Raw genomic sequence first — 15,784 nt, 5'->3', positions numbered from 1 at the left:
TTACGATTATACCTACATATTCTACATTTCGATCGGAGTACCGTTTTTCTAAGTTGCATAATTTGTTGACGGAGAATGTTTCGATTGTTATTTTCGTGGGTTTAATTAATACAATTTTATAAAAAAAATTAAGTAAAATATACTGTGCATGATTGTAAGTCATCATAAATGAATTTTCTCGATTTCTGTGCTTTCGCAGCGGTAATACGGCCAATACGAAAAATTTCCTCAAATGTTAGCAACCAAAAGGGATATTGCGCGAGGTTTTCAAAGAGGAAGCACAGGCGTTTTTGTTTTCATTACCTATAAAAAAGACTGTGAAATGCACTGAATACAATTTATTCTTTGTATATAAAATTAATAGAAGTATGTACATACATATGTACATACATACATAAATACATAAATTGTGAAGTTACATAAAAAAGACGCTGACGGCTTTCAAAATGGAATTCATTTGCGTTCAAATCTTCCACTCTGTAGTAAATGGAAATGTTGTGGAGTGCTCCAACAACGTTTATAATTTCACTGGCTTTGAGCGATGGGTAATACAGTTCATGATGAATTTAGGAGGACTCTTCACTCATCTGAGAAAGATCGAACATGTCCCTAAATTTTCCGCATCAGCAATCTGGGACTCGTTCTCCTCTTAAAGCAATAACGCCGCGGCTATGGATTACATTTTTATAATTTTGTTTCCACTTAATTAAAGCACAAACGAAATTTTATTTTTAAATTACAATGATTTTAGATATATTTAGTTATTTTAAAATATTAACAAACTTTAACTTAAGCTGCTATAGTTTGGTGGCATATATTTCTTTTGTTTTGTTTCGATTTCGCACATTCCTAGGCAAACAGCTGATTTCGAAAGATGTCTTCTCTCTTCCTCTTCGTCTTTCGATTCGATCGTAACGCAGAATACCTAAGTTCGATTCTTGCGGAGCGGAATGCGGGAACGTAATCGAAATGCAGAATAAATAGGGCTGAATATTGCAACTGCTCCAAAGGACCTATATCCCGAAAATGAAAGTTATATCTGCAAATCATAAGTTTCTAGAGCACTTTAAAGGCTCAAAATTGACCCCTTGTTATATAAGTAAATATTTACCGATATTTACCGTTGTTTCTACGACATACACCGAATCGGTTACTTACAGAAATGCATCTTTCGATAGGTTTGGAATTTTGTCTTTGAAACGCCACGCGTTTCTTTAAAATCGCTTCACTAGTTCTCGTGCAATAACGTTTTCGTGAAGCTCTTAAAATTACAACTACAACATTTGAGCATAGCTTCCATATCGAAACGTAAGACGTATTCTACGTAAATAAATGTATGGGAATCTTCCACCGTGCGGCGTAGAAGCAAAAATTTCGCTATATCATACATATAAGTACATATGTACCTAAATATGTATGTATATACGTATAAATGTAAAAACGCGCAAATACGTATTTTGCAGGGAAAGTAATCAAGTAGTCAGTTTTATGTCAACAATCCATCGTGTGATGTGACCGGTTGGTATGCACAGGGGTGATATCGAAATAATCGCTTTTTACAAATCTGAGGAATCGAATCCAGTTCTCGGTGGCGAGCATACTTTTTCTCTGTATTCATTTTCTAACTTTTTTAGTAAAAAAATAAATAAATGATGGAAAAAAATTAGATTCCAGCGGGCTGAGTTCGAACCCTGGCAGTGCCACAAAAATCAAAACTACTCGTGATATCGATAGGTTCACGAAATGCGCCACAGCGTACGAAGAGTCGCTAGCACCAAACTGACTACTTGATTACTCCCCCTGCAAAATACATACATATTTATGCGTTTGCACTTATGTACATATGTAGTTATGTATGTACAGCAAAATTTTTGCTTTTACGCCACACAGTAGTTCCAAATCAACGAAAAGAGGAAAAAATTCAATATCTCGCAAACAGTTAAAGCTCAAACAGTCAACAACGTAACGTAGCCGTAGGTTGACGCAGACACGATCTACCTTATGGGATTCGCGTGTTAACGAAAACTCACCACCGCATGGCGGTGACGTTGCCGTTGCTTCTCTCTCTCTCTATCAACAGTAAATTTGATATGCTGCTACGTACGTCAACCTATGTTTACGCTACGTCGTTGACTAACTGTACTTTTAGCCCAATTAAGCTGAAAATTGGTACAATGAAACTTCACTGACCGTGTGATACGAACTTAGAAAAATCAAAATGGCCGCCCAAAATTCAATTTAAAATCAGTGAATTTTGATGTCGAAATATGATTTGCTTTTATACATACTTGATTATGTACTTATGTAATTTATTTATTTTTAACCGACTTCAAAAAATTTTCGATACGACTCGACTTTCGAAAAACCACTTTCGCTTGACACGACACTCAGACTGTATACTTTTCTACAGCAGCTCAAAAAAATGCCTAAAATCCATTTTTGACCCTTTAAATCCCGAATATGTCAAACACTGGAGCAAAACAATTTGAAGGTCAGATTCTGATTCTGCGGCATGCAGTTGTTAGAATTTTGTTGAGCTGTGTCACCAAATACTCCTTGGTTATAAGTTAAAAATCTGGTCTTTAACCTGGTAAAAATTAGATAGCTATTGAATAAATAGATATTATTTTTCAAAGATATAGTGAAAGGTTATATGCATCGCCCATTTTTTTGATTTTCCATCAACGCGACCGCTTGACAAGCGGTCTGTTTGATAGTGGCGCAAAGCGTTGACAAGCATTAGTGTGTTAGTTTGTTGTGATATGTAAAATGAGCAAGTTCGCGGAAGATAAAGGCCCGTAGTCATAGTCAAAATAAAGTCGACTTTAAAGTTAGTTGCAGCTTTTTTGACAGATATCCCATTGAAAATTATGTCAAAAAGATGCAACTAACTTTAAAGTCGACTTTATTTTGACTATGACTACGGGCCAAAGATTTTAGTGGCAAGTAGCAAAAAATCGTCATCCGATGAAGACATGTTTACGTCCGCCCACTACGAAATTTTATTGCAAATGGTGTTGACGCTTTATGCTTGAGTGTTGCCGGGCAAGCTTCAAGCACTCGACATTCAACCCGACACTCACACATGTACTCGTTGCTGGGGTAACCAACGGATGCTTGAAATCGCCGACGAGCTTTACTGATATTTGTATGGATGTGTGTATTCCAAGCGAATGTACATATGATTTCTTGTGTGGGGTACATGACTTAAATCCGGTTTTATAAATCGATCCACGAACATATTCAGAATCAACATCGGCTAGTAGATTTTGGCTGATTTGTGCGGTATTCTCCACTGCAATGCGGAAAGCATTGTTGTCAATTATTTTATTGTTTTTGCGTTTGTCTTTATCTGTAAATTTCTGTGGATGCCCAGTTCTCGACCATCGTACTTGAAATCTTCAAAACTGTCAGCGAAAAAGTCAGAAAACTTACCTATTTGCAATTTATTATCAATTGAGTCATAAAAGCGGCGAGATTCATACCAAGTCATAAGTTTTAAGTTTAAAGTTTAAAGTTATGCACCACTTCACGTTCAAAACATCACAAGAAGTTAGGTCTGCTATAAGAAACTTTAATTAAGAACTTCCTATAAATACACTGTACATATGTAATTATACATATGTGTGTACAATATGCAAAATTAATAATGTAGGTACATATTTAGTTACTCAAATTTTTTTCACTATGCTGCTAGAACTATTTTATTTATTTATATTTTTAATTCTTTTCGCATTCACAAGCGTCCAACACAAATTTTAACTTTCAAATGATAATTACGAACTAAAAAGTTCTAAAAAGAAGACTTCTTTGAGATTTCTAACGGCTGGTAAGAAAAAATCAGTAGGCTATGAAATTTTAAAATTTGAACGCAGGTCGGTGCGAAGCAACTACCATCGCTTGCTATACTCATTTTGCTGTATACATCCAAGCAGCAGTACTTAACATACGCTACCTTTCGATTACAGCAACTGTTAATAATAGCACATATGTGTGTATGTATGTACATAAAAGGCAACTACAACGCATGGATTTATTGTACAAACCCAAAACAACCACAAAAAGTATACATAGTTGTGCTTGACTTTACGCGCTTATTTTTCATTTGTTAATTTCTTGTCGATTCTGTTTATCTGCTGTTCTCAACCATTTTATGTGAGTATCGGCTGAAAAGGTTGCTTGTGTGCGGAAGAAAGCATACTTACCTGGCGTAGAGGTTACCGTGATCATGAAGGCGGTTCCTCCGGAGCGAGGCTTGGCCATTGCACCTCGGCTGAGTTGACCTTCGCGATTATTCCTAATGCGAATAACTCGTGCGTGTAATTTTTGGTAGCCGGGAATGGCGTTCGCGCCGTCCCGACGTTTATGAATACATTTAAATTTAAATTAAATTATATAGAATCGGTCTTTTTTGTTATTTTGTAGTCACGTGTGCCCTAGGGATTGGTAGTGGGTGGGGGTTGGAATTCGATTTTTTCCGAATTTCGAACATTGAAATTCGAATGTTTTGTTATTATATTTCCCGAAAAAGTCAACTTTTCCAAATATATTTTCTTGAAAGGAGAAATTTTGATCGACTCGATTTGCCAAATATTTTTTAATTATATTCGATGAAAAGAGTGAATATTCTAATTGAAAACCGTAAAAGAAGCAGCAGCGATATGAAATTAATCATTTTAATGCGAAACTAGTAAATTTTTGGGCTTAAAATCCATCGAGAAAATTATCGAAATCGAGTCGATTTCAATTTTTCGAATCTTAAAACATGCCTGATAGATAGTTGTACCCAAGGCGAATTTATATAAGGTGTGGTGTGTTACTAGCTCAGCTGATTTTGTGTATGTCTTTCGCCGCACGGCTTCTGATATCAAATTGAAAAATTTTGTTTGAATTTCTACACACACTCTTACAGATTTTGACAGTTTGAATGAATTTACCTTGTAATGTTTTTATCATGGTTGTACCTGTTTTTTAGAAAAGCCTCTAGCATGGGACAGATGACCCAACAACCGTTATATATAGACGGGCTTGCTTTTATATAGCTGCGGAAATGTAGGGCGCATATCTTCCCATCATAGTTGCCAACTTGGTGCTTTAAGCACTAGATTTAGTGCTTTTTGAAAATTAAAACGCCAAAAAAAAATATTTAGTGCCTAGTGCTTTTTTTCTGAACTAAAATTTCTTCGAGATAGTTAAAACCTGAAATAATTTGAAATATTTAAGGCTGTGGCAGCACTGAATTTACAAGAATCTTCAAATTTAAATGGACCAAAATACAACCATGATTGATAAAATGCTGAAGTTGTTAAATTCTATTCGCGTTGATAATGCTAGTACGCAAGTAAGTTAAGTATTTCTTTTTTTCTTTTCTAATTATTTGTACAAGTTTTGTTTTTTTTTACCACCTTAGTAAAACACGTCGTTTCTTGGTGTTGAATCCAAACCTGGCCTCAGAATTGCTCTAGCACTAGAATTTTGAGATATCCTAACCTCAAAGTGCGATATTTGAGGTTATATAATGAAAACATCAAATTGTTTGCTCATTTCTAATTAGGGCATCATTTTCGTTTGTTGCGATTCGATTTTTCTTTTTCGAGATATACCAGTTTTAATGTGCAGTACTTCGGTATTATGTTATGAAAAAAGCATCCCGTGATTTAAAAAAAGTTGGTGCTTTTAGTGTGGTAAAACGCTTTTTTCCCAATTTTTGGTGCTTTTTGAAAATCAACAGATGGCAACACTGCTTCCCATTCCTCTAATGGGTTGCTTTTCAAAAAAGATGCTGAAGCTTAATAAGTTTGGCGCTTCCGATACAAGTACTTTTTTCGATACCTACTTGGATCGTAGTAAAAAGTATCGAGTAAAAAACTACTTGGTAAATTGAGAAAAGTAGCGAGTAGGTACTTGGGTTTACTTGTATCGATTTATCCCTAGCTGCTGGTGATAGAACTTTTTAGAAAAGTATCGATACACTCAACTATATTGGTTACATTGAAAAGTTACATCTTCAATATCGTAATTGAATTACATTTGGTTTCTTACAAATTTAAATTTTTAGTAATGTTTTCTACTATTTTCTCCAATCAGTCTTGCTAATCATTATATTGGTTACATTGAAAAGTTAGATCTCGAGTATCCTAATTTAATTACATTTGGTTTTTTAATTAAAATTTAATTTTAATGTTTTGTACTTTTTTGGGTGTATAGATGAACCGTTCAACCTTGTATTATTGAATCATGCTCATTATATAACTAACACAATTATAAATCCACATTTCAAATTTTGTGCAAAAATTATAAAAAATTTGCAAAGCTTCAGCTAGATTTTCAACTTTTTATTCAGATTTTTTAGAATCTTTTTGAGTATGCTGTTTTATAGCCCATTAAATTCCAGAGTGTAATAATGCGCAAGTTTTAAGTTGCCAAAGAATCGCGTTGAGTTTTAATACTTTTTTTTTCTTGTAGACATTTGGTTAGGTGGTCGGTCAAAGATTAATTAATTAGGAACACGTAGCAATAATTCTGGACATGTAGCCCTTTAGGTAAGTACGATTTTTAGCACATGCCTTATACATATCTCTGAAAGTGTGCATGGTAGAGTTCTGGAACTTGGTATGGAGATATACGAAATCAATCGCCTACCCTTGGAGAAAAATTTAAGCTATTGTAAAAAGGGGTGTGGCATCTCCCATACAAACCGAATTTTTCATACTGCATATCTCTGGAAATTTTTTGGTACAGTTCTGGAACTTTGTATGGAGATGTACGAAATAAATCGCATACTCTTGGATAAAAATTGGAACTATTTGAAAAGGGGGCGTGGCATCTTCCATACAAACCAAATTTTTCATATTGCATATCTCTGGAAGTGTTCATGGTATAGTTCTGGAACTTGGTACGGAGATATACGCAATCAACTCTTGAGGAAAAATTGGAACTGTTGGAAAAGAGGACCGAACTTTTCATACTGCCTATCTTTGGAAGTGTTCATGGTAGAGTTCTGGAGCTTGGTGTGGATATATACGAAATCAATCGCATACTCATGAAGAAAGAGGGCAGGTGTTGGAAAGGGGGGCGTGGCACTTCCCACATAAATCGAATTTTTATACTGCATATCTCTGAAAGTATTCATGGTACAGTACTGGAATTTCGTATGGAGATATGTATGTAGTTGAAATCAAGCCCATACATATGGAGAAAATTTGGGCTATTTGAAAAGGGAGTTTGAGGCCTACAAACGTACCGACCTTTGAATGTATTTTTTAATTCTTCTGCAGGTTTGTTTGTGAGTGAAATCCTCCTAAATGGTTGTACGGATTTTAACGAAACTTTTTGTGTGTTTGAGTGGGTCTCTGGATGGTTTAGTTTCACACTTTAATCCGACAGTTGGCGCTGTAGTTGAGTTATTACTACAAATCTTATTTATGATCCGATTTGGCTAATGTTTTAAATATGTATGCAATACTATTGCAAAAACGTGCTGCCAAGTGGTGCTGAAGTCAAGCTATTACTAAAAAATAGCCAAGTGAGAAAAGGGGCCGTGAAGGTCAGATTAAATCGACCTGTTGCACCATTGAGTATATCGAACGCTCCTGCGTTGCGATTGGCCCAATGGATGTGATTTTCCAATATTATTATGCGTTCAAACTTTTAAGGTATTTCGTCTGATATAAGTATATGTATGTATATTGCATTTCTGTAGAACAATGATTCGCACCCATTTTGAAATTGCCACCAACTATACTGTAAAGCTTCTAGGACATTCATTATAGAACCGGGTCATTGTTGCCACCAGGGAGTGAAGAGAAAAAAATTTATTCACGGATATAACACTTTCCTTAGGTTATTTAAAGCGGCAAATGACCACCAAACCATAATCTTAGCAGACGAATGTGCCAATGAAAATCGTAAACGTGAATTGTTGGTGAAAATGTTGGACCAAAAAGTTTCAATAAAATACATATATAAAAATTTTGGGCGGGACGAAGTTCGCCGGGTCTGCTAGTATAAGTATAATTACAATTATATGTGCACACAGATTTGTATTATACAGTATACATAATACATATTAGTTAAAAATGAAACTAAAATAAAATATGCACTCAAAAAGATATTACAATTGTTATGACAGACGAGGTACTAACTATTGTCCAAACTATTTTCAATAACTTCACTACTAAAGTGCTTCATGCACACATAGCTTAATGTACATACCTCCTCGCCGGTAGAACTACTTCCATTTTTTCGCCAGGTTTGCGTCCGTAGGAAACGAAAAAAAACTTATCGCACGCTTTTCTTTTGTTTTCACTATTATGGTCCGATTACGCACACTTCGCATAACTTCGCACAACTTCGCATAAATTTCAGACTGCAATTTCGTATGTACTTCGCACGTATTTTGTTTGTATTCCATTACCCAGAAATTAGCAGAACATTCAAAAACTTAGAAATCTGTTGAGTTTAGATTTTGCTTCACATTTTCTTAAGTTGCATTTTTACTGCACTGGTACAAATGGTTGTGCGAAGTTATGCGAAGTATGCATAATCAGACCTTTACACTTGGCCACTGCACACTTGATTTTGCTTTTTAATGGGCCGAATGAATAAAAACAAAACAATTGCTTTTTCCTAAAATTGCATACCTTTTACTCCAATTTTGTTTGAATAAATCAAGTAAAGTGTAAGAAATTTTAAGAAAAAGCAATTGCTTATTTTTTATTCATACGGCCCAATGTCTCAATAATTGTACCATAAAACGACGCAGAAATATTAACGCACAGATATTAAAATTGGTATTTGGTTTTTTCGTATGCTCACAATCAACAATTGCACCAAGATGACGTCGCGCACACAGCTGATTCTGTCAAAATCGGGCCTTCTGAACGTGCCCAATGTTAACACCAACAAGAACAGCGCGTTTTTTGCTGGGTAGTTTATTGATACTTGGCGAACAAGTGGTCGATTTCTTTCGTTTATTTCCTGTACATTCCGTTAGTGTGACTATAATTCGCAACTGTTTTATGTATATCTTTCTAGTAATAATACATGTTTGCCATTGCAAAATCACTCTGGCTGCTCTTCAGTTGTCGAATAAATCTTTCGCCTTTTACTAAAGATTTCCGTGGAGAGGAGCACTCTAATGAGTCTAAAATGAATTTTTGAAAGGTTTGCGGCCGATTGGTTGCGAACCGATAATGAATAAATTTAAGATAAAGGTATGTTAACTTTACATGGACGTTTGTGTTACTACTACTCAAACTCTAATGAAAATTACTAACAATTTGTACTAATTTCCCTGCAGTGGGTTGGTAAGCCAAACCAGTTAAAAAAAATACTAGTTCATTAACTAATAATGTATGTGCCTACCAGTTCTACAATTTCGAAGAACTTAAGGTGCTGGCCCAATGCGGGCTTACCTTGCTTACTTTAGTTTGCTTTGATTTACTTTGAAAACTTGCTTGGCCAAATGGCGGCTTGGAAAGCTGTCGTAATGACTGTTCAGGCCCGTCCACATAGAACTTTGGCGTTGCGTTGGCGTTGGCGTCGCTTCAACAGCTGACTATGAATACATTAATTCAAATGCAGCCGTCCACATAGCCAAAATTCGACAACGCTCACGCCAACACAAAGCAAAAAGATGGCCAACTCTCAACTTTTCGCGTGCGTCGCTCGTCAGCTGTTGCGAATAAATAAAATTATGTGAAATATTTTTCCTTTTTAATCAAGTTCGGGCAAGAAATATCGTTTTTAATGCAATTATTGATATGAAATGTTAATTTATCTGTCGTTAATATGTTAATTTAGTGGCCCAAGGATTCGCTGCCAAGCGTTCATTGTAGCAAGCACACTTTTAACGTGCGTTCTGTCAAACCAACGCCAACGCCAAAGCCAACGCGAAAGTTCTATGTGGACCGGCCTTTCATTTTTAAATTTTTACAAAACAAAACAAAATGTTGTACAAAAGCGCAGAACAAATTTTGAAAGTTTTTTTAATTGTAGCAAAATTGCGTAAATTAAGAAGTAAGTTACGCTCAAAGAGGAGATTTTGGGTGCGAAAGTTGTACTTGGATCGACAAAAGAACGGACTGTTTGAAAACGCATTAAATAAACTTGCAGAAGATGAAGAGCAGTTCAAAAAGTCTTTGAGGATGTCTCTCCCCTGGTTCAATGTGCTTCATGAGTTGCTGGAGAATTCATTGAAAAAATTATCCATCAGGACTCCGATATCCTCTCGTTGTAGACTATTCGTCCCCAGAATGGGACTAACAACCTTCAGGCGAATAACACTGGAAACATGCGATATAATATGGGATTTGTTGGCAGATCTCTACCTAAGCATACCAAACGAAGCAGAGTGGAGTCGTATTGCAACCGAATTTGAAGTTTTGTGGAACATGCCGAACTGTATTGGTGCCGTGGATGGCAAACATATTAATATAATTTGCCCCACGAATTCTGGTTCCATGTACTATAATTATAAGGGAAATATAGTATTGTTCTTTTAGCAATATGCGACGCCAACTACACATTTACGTGTGTCGATATTGGTGCTTATGGTAGCCAAAGCGACGGTGGTATATTTCATTTTTCGAAGCTAACAGAGGCTATCGAAAACAAACACCTCAAATTTCCTCCAGATTGTCCTTTACCAGGGGAGTCAGGGCCATTTCCGCATTATTTAGTTGGGGATGCGGCATTTCCTCTTCGACGCTATTTGATGAGGCCCTATCCGGGTAGAAATATACATACTGAACAGGAATATTTCAACAAAAGACTTTCGCGTGCTTTAATTTTCAAAAAGCACTAAATCCTAGTGCTTAAAGCACCAAGTTGGCAACTATGGTGTCCAGACTGTTTTAAAAATAAACGCAATTTCTGAAAAAAAAAGATCGCCAATTAAAATTCGCGAAATCGATTTAACAGCCAGTTCGAAAATGCTCTATCTCAAAAAACTTGTAAAGAACGCCCTATTTCAGAATTTAGTTGGAGAACGTCCTATTTCAGAATTCGTTCCAACAGCGCCCTATCTAAGCTGCCGATTCAGAAACGCCCTACACATACAATACATTTTGAAGTGAGATAGGGCATTTTGGAAGCGATTTCTGAGATATGGCGTTCTTCAACCAAATTCTGAGATAGGGTGTTTTTCAATAAAATTCTGAAATAGGGCGTTTTTGAAAAGTTTTTTGAGATAGGGCGTTTTCGAACCGGCTGCCGAGATAGGTCGATCTTCCACTCAGCAGTCGATATGTAACATATTAATTACTACTTATTATACTTACTTTGCAAAATACTTATGCACGAAAAATGCAATTTATAAATTTAAATTACAAATGTTTGATTTTTTGAAAAATAAATGTATGTATATGTACATGTATTCCAACTCCTTAGGATGGGTTACATTATTTTTTCTTTAAAGTGTTTGGTTTTCTTACAAATTATGAGATGGATACGCAAAAAAAAGAAAATTGGATACATTTGAATACACTTTTGGCTAGGTCGGTGTACATTTTCTTGAGACGGCGCGGCAACACTGTTTATCAGTTTAGCTTTTACAAAACTTAAAATTTTTTTATTGAAAATCGCAAGTTAATTGCCGAAACGCCGCCCTAAGAGGATAAGAAGATGAATGAAAAAACTGAGTAGGGTTTAAGACAAGCGGATTAGAGGAGTAGATTTAAAATATTAAAATAAAAAAACCGTGCTAAATCTACTCCGATTCGAGTTCGGGCGTTGGATAGAATAAAACAAATGTCATGCGGTTTTTGGTTTTTTTATTTTTTGAACTTTTTTCAGTTTTTAATTTTATATTAATTTTTTTGGGGTTCTTTCTGATTTAATTTTTTTTGTTTAAAGATTTTAATTTGTTTTTGTTCATATCTTGCTTTTATAACTCATTGTTTTTTGTTTACTTTCACATGCTTTGTCGTTAAACGATTTGATTAAATTGATAGTATGTACATAATTATTATTTTAGTGTAATATATTTAAGCTTATGAAAAATATGTTGTTACGTAATTTATTATTTTACTATAAATTAATGACCTTTTGCAAAAAAGGCGCAGAAAAAAAAAATAAAAATTAACTGAAATTGCAGATGGATAAAAATTTCGGCTTAAGTTGAATTGAATTATTTTACCTAAAAATGCGCAAATTTTAAAATTAAGCAAATATTATTATATGTATGTATGTATACCTAAATCGTACTGTATTGTTTGTATTTCCTTGCAATTTTCATACTTTTTTTTTGTTTGTTCTTTATTTGATTAGTTTTTCAAATTTTACTGTTCATTAAAATCTGCATTTCTTTCAAAAAAGTTTAGTTAAATGTTCTGTAAGTAGTCTTGCATATGTATGAAATTTCAATACATTTTTTTTTAATTTTTAATATTTATCAACGTTTTTTATTATTTTATATTTTGCATTTTCTCGTAAATACTTTTCTTTATGCTTATTCATATTTAAAATTTATATACAACTTGCTTCTGGGTAGATTGTTCGAAATGACATTATTACCAAATAAGTGCAAATTCGGTTTTGTATTACATATTCTTCTGAAACACTTACATACATTTTTTATTTTTTCCAAATAATATGTATTATTTTTTTTATTATAAATTGCTACTTCTAAAACTTTTTTTTTAATTTTTCATAAGCTCTTTCTGTTTTTGTTTATAATTGTTTATAATATAGTGTAATAATTGTTTATAATATAGTTAGGTACACTTTTAATGTTACATGCCTACATAGTATGTATTTATTGACAAATGTGAATGCGAGTTACATACACCCCCACTAGAAAAAGTAGCCTTACACGGATTTTTTACAATAGATATTCATGTTTTTTCTTTAGCAATTTTTTTTTATAAAAAATATAATTCATTCCATAATACATATAAGCTATTTAATCATAAGTTTCAAACTTTATCGAATGCTAAAAAATTTTTATATGGAAAAAAAATTTCAAATATTACCGGATCTTGTAGCTACTTCAAACTTGCACTTTATTACACTGAAATTGAATGGGCTATAAAACTGCATGCCAATTTTTCCCAAAAATGTGACAAAAAATTTGGAAATTTTGCTGAAAATTTTTATAAATTTTAAACAAAGTTTGAAACTAATTTATATTATAGAACGAACTATATTTTTTATAAAAAATAACTTTTTTTTTATGAAAATCTTGAATAGTGTAAAAAAATCTGTACTGAAATGTTTTAAGTGGGTGTACAATGTATATACATATGTATTTTTCTACTTTTATGCAGTTGCTTAGTAAATTATTTAACCGTATATTTAAAATTCTTGCAATACTATGAGATTGTCGGAAAGTATGGACGTTTCTTCTGCATTTGATGCATAATTACATATGCATATGTATGTTTTATAAATGTCATGCAATTGTTGTTGCTTATGCAGTCATGTCAGCTAATTAATTGATTCCATTATCTACTATATTTGCGTGTCCTTTTTGTCATTACATATAATTAGCAATCAAAACAAAAAAAAAAATACTAAAGTTTCTTAAAATTCAAACAAAAAATAAGATCGTTTGGTTTTATGTGAAGCAAATTGCAAAAAATCACTAATCTTACGGGGAAGAGTATTTTTTTTTTAATTTTATAACATAAATTTGTATAAAAAAGTCAATAAGCCATTAATACAGGCTTCGAAAAATACTTCTCTATTCCAACAAAAAGCAAAGACGGGCGGCAGTGTTGATGCGTATGAACTTTTTAATTCGGACTTATCTCGGTAATTAACTGCAGTTGATCTGGATTAAGAGCATAACTCCACACCAAGCCTTTTTGGGCGTTATGGCTTTCAATATACAACTGAAAACGCCGTACAGTGTTTTATTTCAGAAATAAATAAAAAATTATAGTTTAAAAAACTAAAACCTCCCTATTATAATTGCCATTCGTACTGTCATTCGATATGTAACTTGAGAATAGAAATCGCTGCATCTTTTAGGCGCATCAATATTACATAGTTACATCCCGAGCTAATAAAAGGAAGGTAAAAAGGAAGATAATAAAAAAAATTAGTAGCGTAGATTAAAAAATTACGTTAACCTTTAAAATGATCTTCGATAATAGGTTTTAAATTTCTTCCTTTTTGACCTAAAGCCGGTATGCTATCCTTGCATCACGCTATCTCTTTCCATGGTCGCAAGAACTAAAATAACGTCTTTTATTTTTTTTTTTCTAAAAGTTCATTGCATTCAAAAATTTTACTTTTGAAGATCGTTTTTGAGCTTGAAATTACTTTTTAAAATCAAATTGAAATGCGGTTTTTGCTACTTGCTACCATGGAAAGGGATTCCTTGACACAATAAGGGTATTCATCAAACCTTAAAATTATTTTTATTGTTTTTGTTTGTATTTTTTCATTGTATGTATGTTTTATTTTTGTTTTTTTTTGTGTTATTTAACATAATTATTTTGAGTTAATTAAATTTTTTAGAGTTTACTTTTATTTGAAAATATCACAACGACTATAATTACGTTTGAAAAATAAAAGTAATAATTGAAGGAACTCAAAAATTTTTTAATAAATTTTTCTGACCTACTTAATACGCAACACTGACGTCTGCCAGGGTAGAATTTTGCTCAGATCAACTGCACCGTTAATCCGGATTAACGTCGCCGCCTGTCTATGCCTTAGTGGAAAAAGAGAGCGCAACATATTGGGCCCTATATTGAAAATATATTATAGTCGCTTTATGGGCCAAAGTTTCGCAGAAAATATCGTAAACATAGAAATATAATATGTATATATAAATGCTTACTAAGCTTAATTTACTAACAGATATTTTAAAGTTTTATTTTTTTGCTTTTATGCTACATGCGTGTGCATGTATCTAAATTTTATATATATTTGCCTGTGTTAAAACTAATATTAATACTTGTACGTATGCATATGTACATATGTATGTATTTTCTAACATTCCAGTTTAAAAAAATAGCTTTCATAATAGAATTTTATACAACATTCAAACAATAATTAATCGCTAAATTGATACGCTTTTTAAATTTCGCTAAATTATTATTTTTAATTAATGGCATACATATGTATATGTATGCATGTCATATTTTTTAATCCAACCAGCTGTGCCACTATACACCTAAATACAAGAGAAAGCTTCAGACGCAAACCAAGCAAATCTACATACATAAATTAATTGCCACTAAATTCTTTATATATAAATTTAAGCTTTCGCAACAGCTGTCGTAAAACGTTCCTTTTCTTCACTCCTTCGCTTTGTTAGTCAATCGCGTGCTGCAATGGCCACTGGCGGAAATTGACGTTCATCAAAGAGTTTACTCGGCGTATCAATGGCATCACAAAGTTTACGGTACTTGGCAGAGTCTGCTGAAATGGAAGATGAGCACAGGCGGTCGTTTTCAAATGCAGCAAGAATTTCGATTTTAATTTGTATAAAAAAGAAAAGAATTTAGTAATTTGTCACAAAAAATTTAAACAAAAAATTTAGTCTCAAAAAGTAAGTAATATTCTACCCACGCAAATCTAAATGTTATTACCCGTTAGCGAATTGGCTGCCTGTTGTCCTTTTAGTATACCGGCATATGAATTATCCCGCACTGGATCTGGATTTTGTAAGACGCAACGTGGAATAGGGCTCTTTTTACTTTTCGCTTCACTGCCGCTGCTGCTGGCATTTGTATTTGTACTTGAAATTGTAGTTGATGGTGTTGTTGTTTTTAATGTGCTACTATCAATGCTATCAATTTGGTTAGTGGTGGTGGTGCTGCTGCTGCTG

General features: G+C 33.6%; 1 protein-coding gene and 2 non-coding genes across 3 annotated transcripts in view; 2 read left to right on the top strand and 1 right to left on the bottom strand.

Annotated features, from left to right (window-relative positions):
• The first annotated feature begins 4,197 nt into the window (after positions 1 to 4,197).
• Positions 4,198 to 4,361, top strand: LOC118750115. The gene has a single exon (XR_004994357.1). It is a non-coding gene; the product is annotated as a U1 spliceosomal RNA (small nuclear RNA).
• A 4,702-nt stretch (positions 4,362 to 9,063) lies between these two features.
• LOC118750116 lies at positions 9,064 to 9,187 on the top strand. The gene has a single exon (XR_004994358.1). It is a non-coding gene; the product is annotated as a U5 spliceosomal RNA (small nuclear RNA).
• A 5,310-nt stretch (positions 9,188 to 14,497) lies between these two features.
• LOC118750106 (WD repeat domain phosphoinositide-interacting protein 1) overlaps positions 14,498 to 15,784 on the bottom strand; it is a gene marked incomplete at its 5' end in the record, with an annotated part of 6,431 nt that continues 5,144 nt past the window's right edge. The window contains 2 exons of the mRNA XM_036484842.1: positions 14,498 to 15,375; positions 15,546 to 15,781. Coding sequence (XP_036340735.1) covers positions 15,272 to 15,375; positions 15,546 to 15,781 — 340 coding nt within the window. The remainder of the gene's footprint in view (positions 15,376 to 15,545; positions 15,782 to 15,784) is intronic.

The sequence above is a fragment of the Rhagoletis pomonella genome, unplaced genomic scaffold (assembly GCF_013731165.1).
Source record: "Rhagoletis pomonella isolate Grant_MI unplaced genomic scaffold, Rhpom_1.0 Rhpom_scaffold_00143, whole genome shotgun sequence".
Taxonomy (NCBI): Eukaryota; Metazoa; Arthropoda; class Insecta; order Diptera; family Tephritidae; genus Rhagoletis; species Rhagoletis pomonella.
Note: the sequence above shows the minus strand (reverse complement) of the source record. Positions and strands in the feature narration are given on the sequence as shown.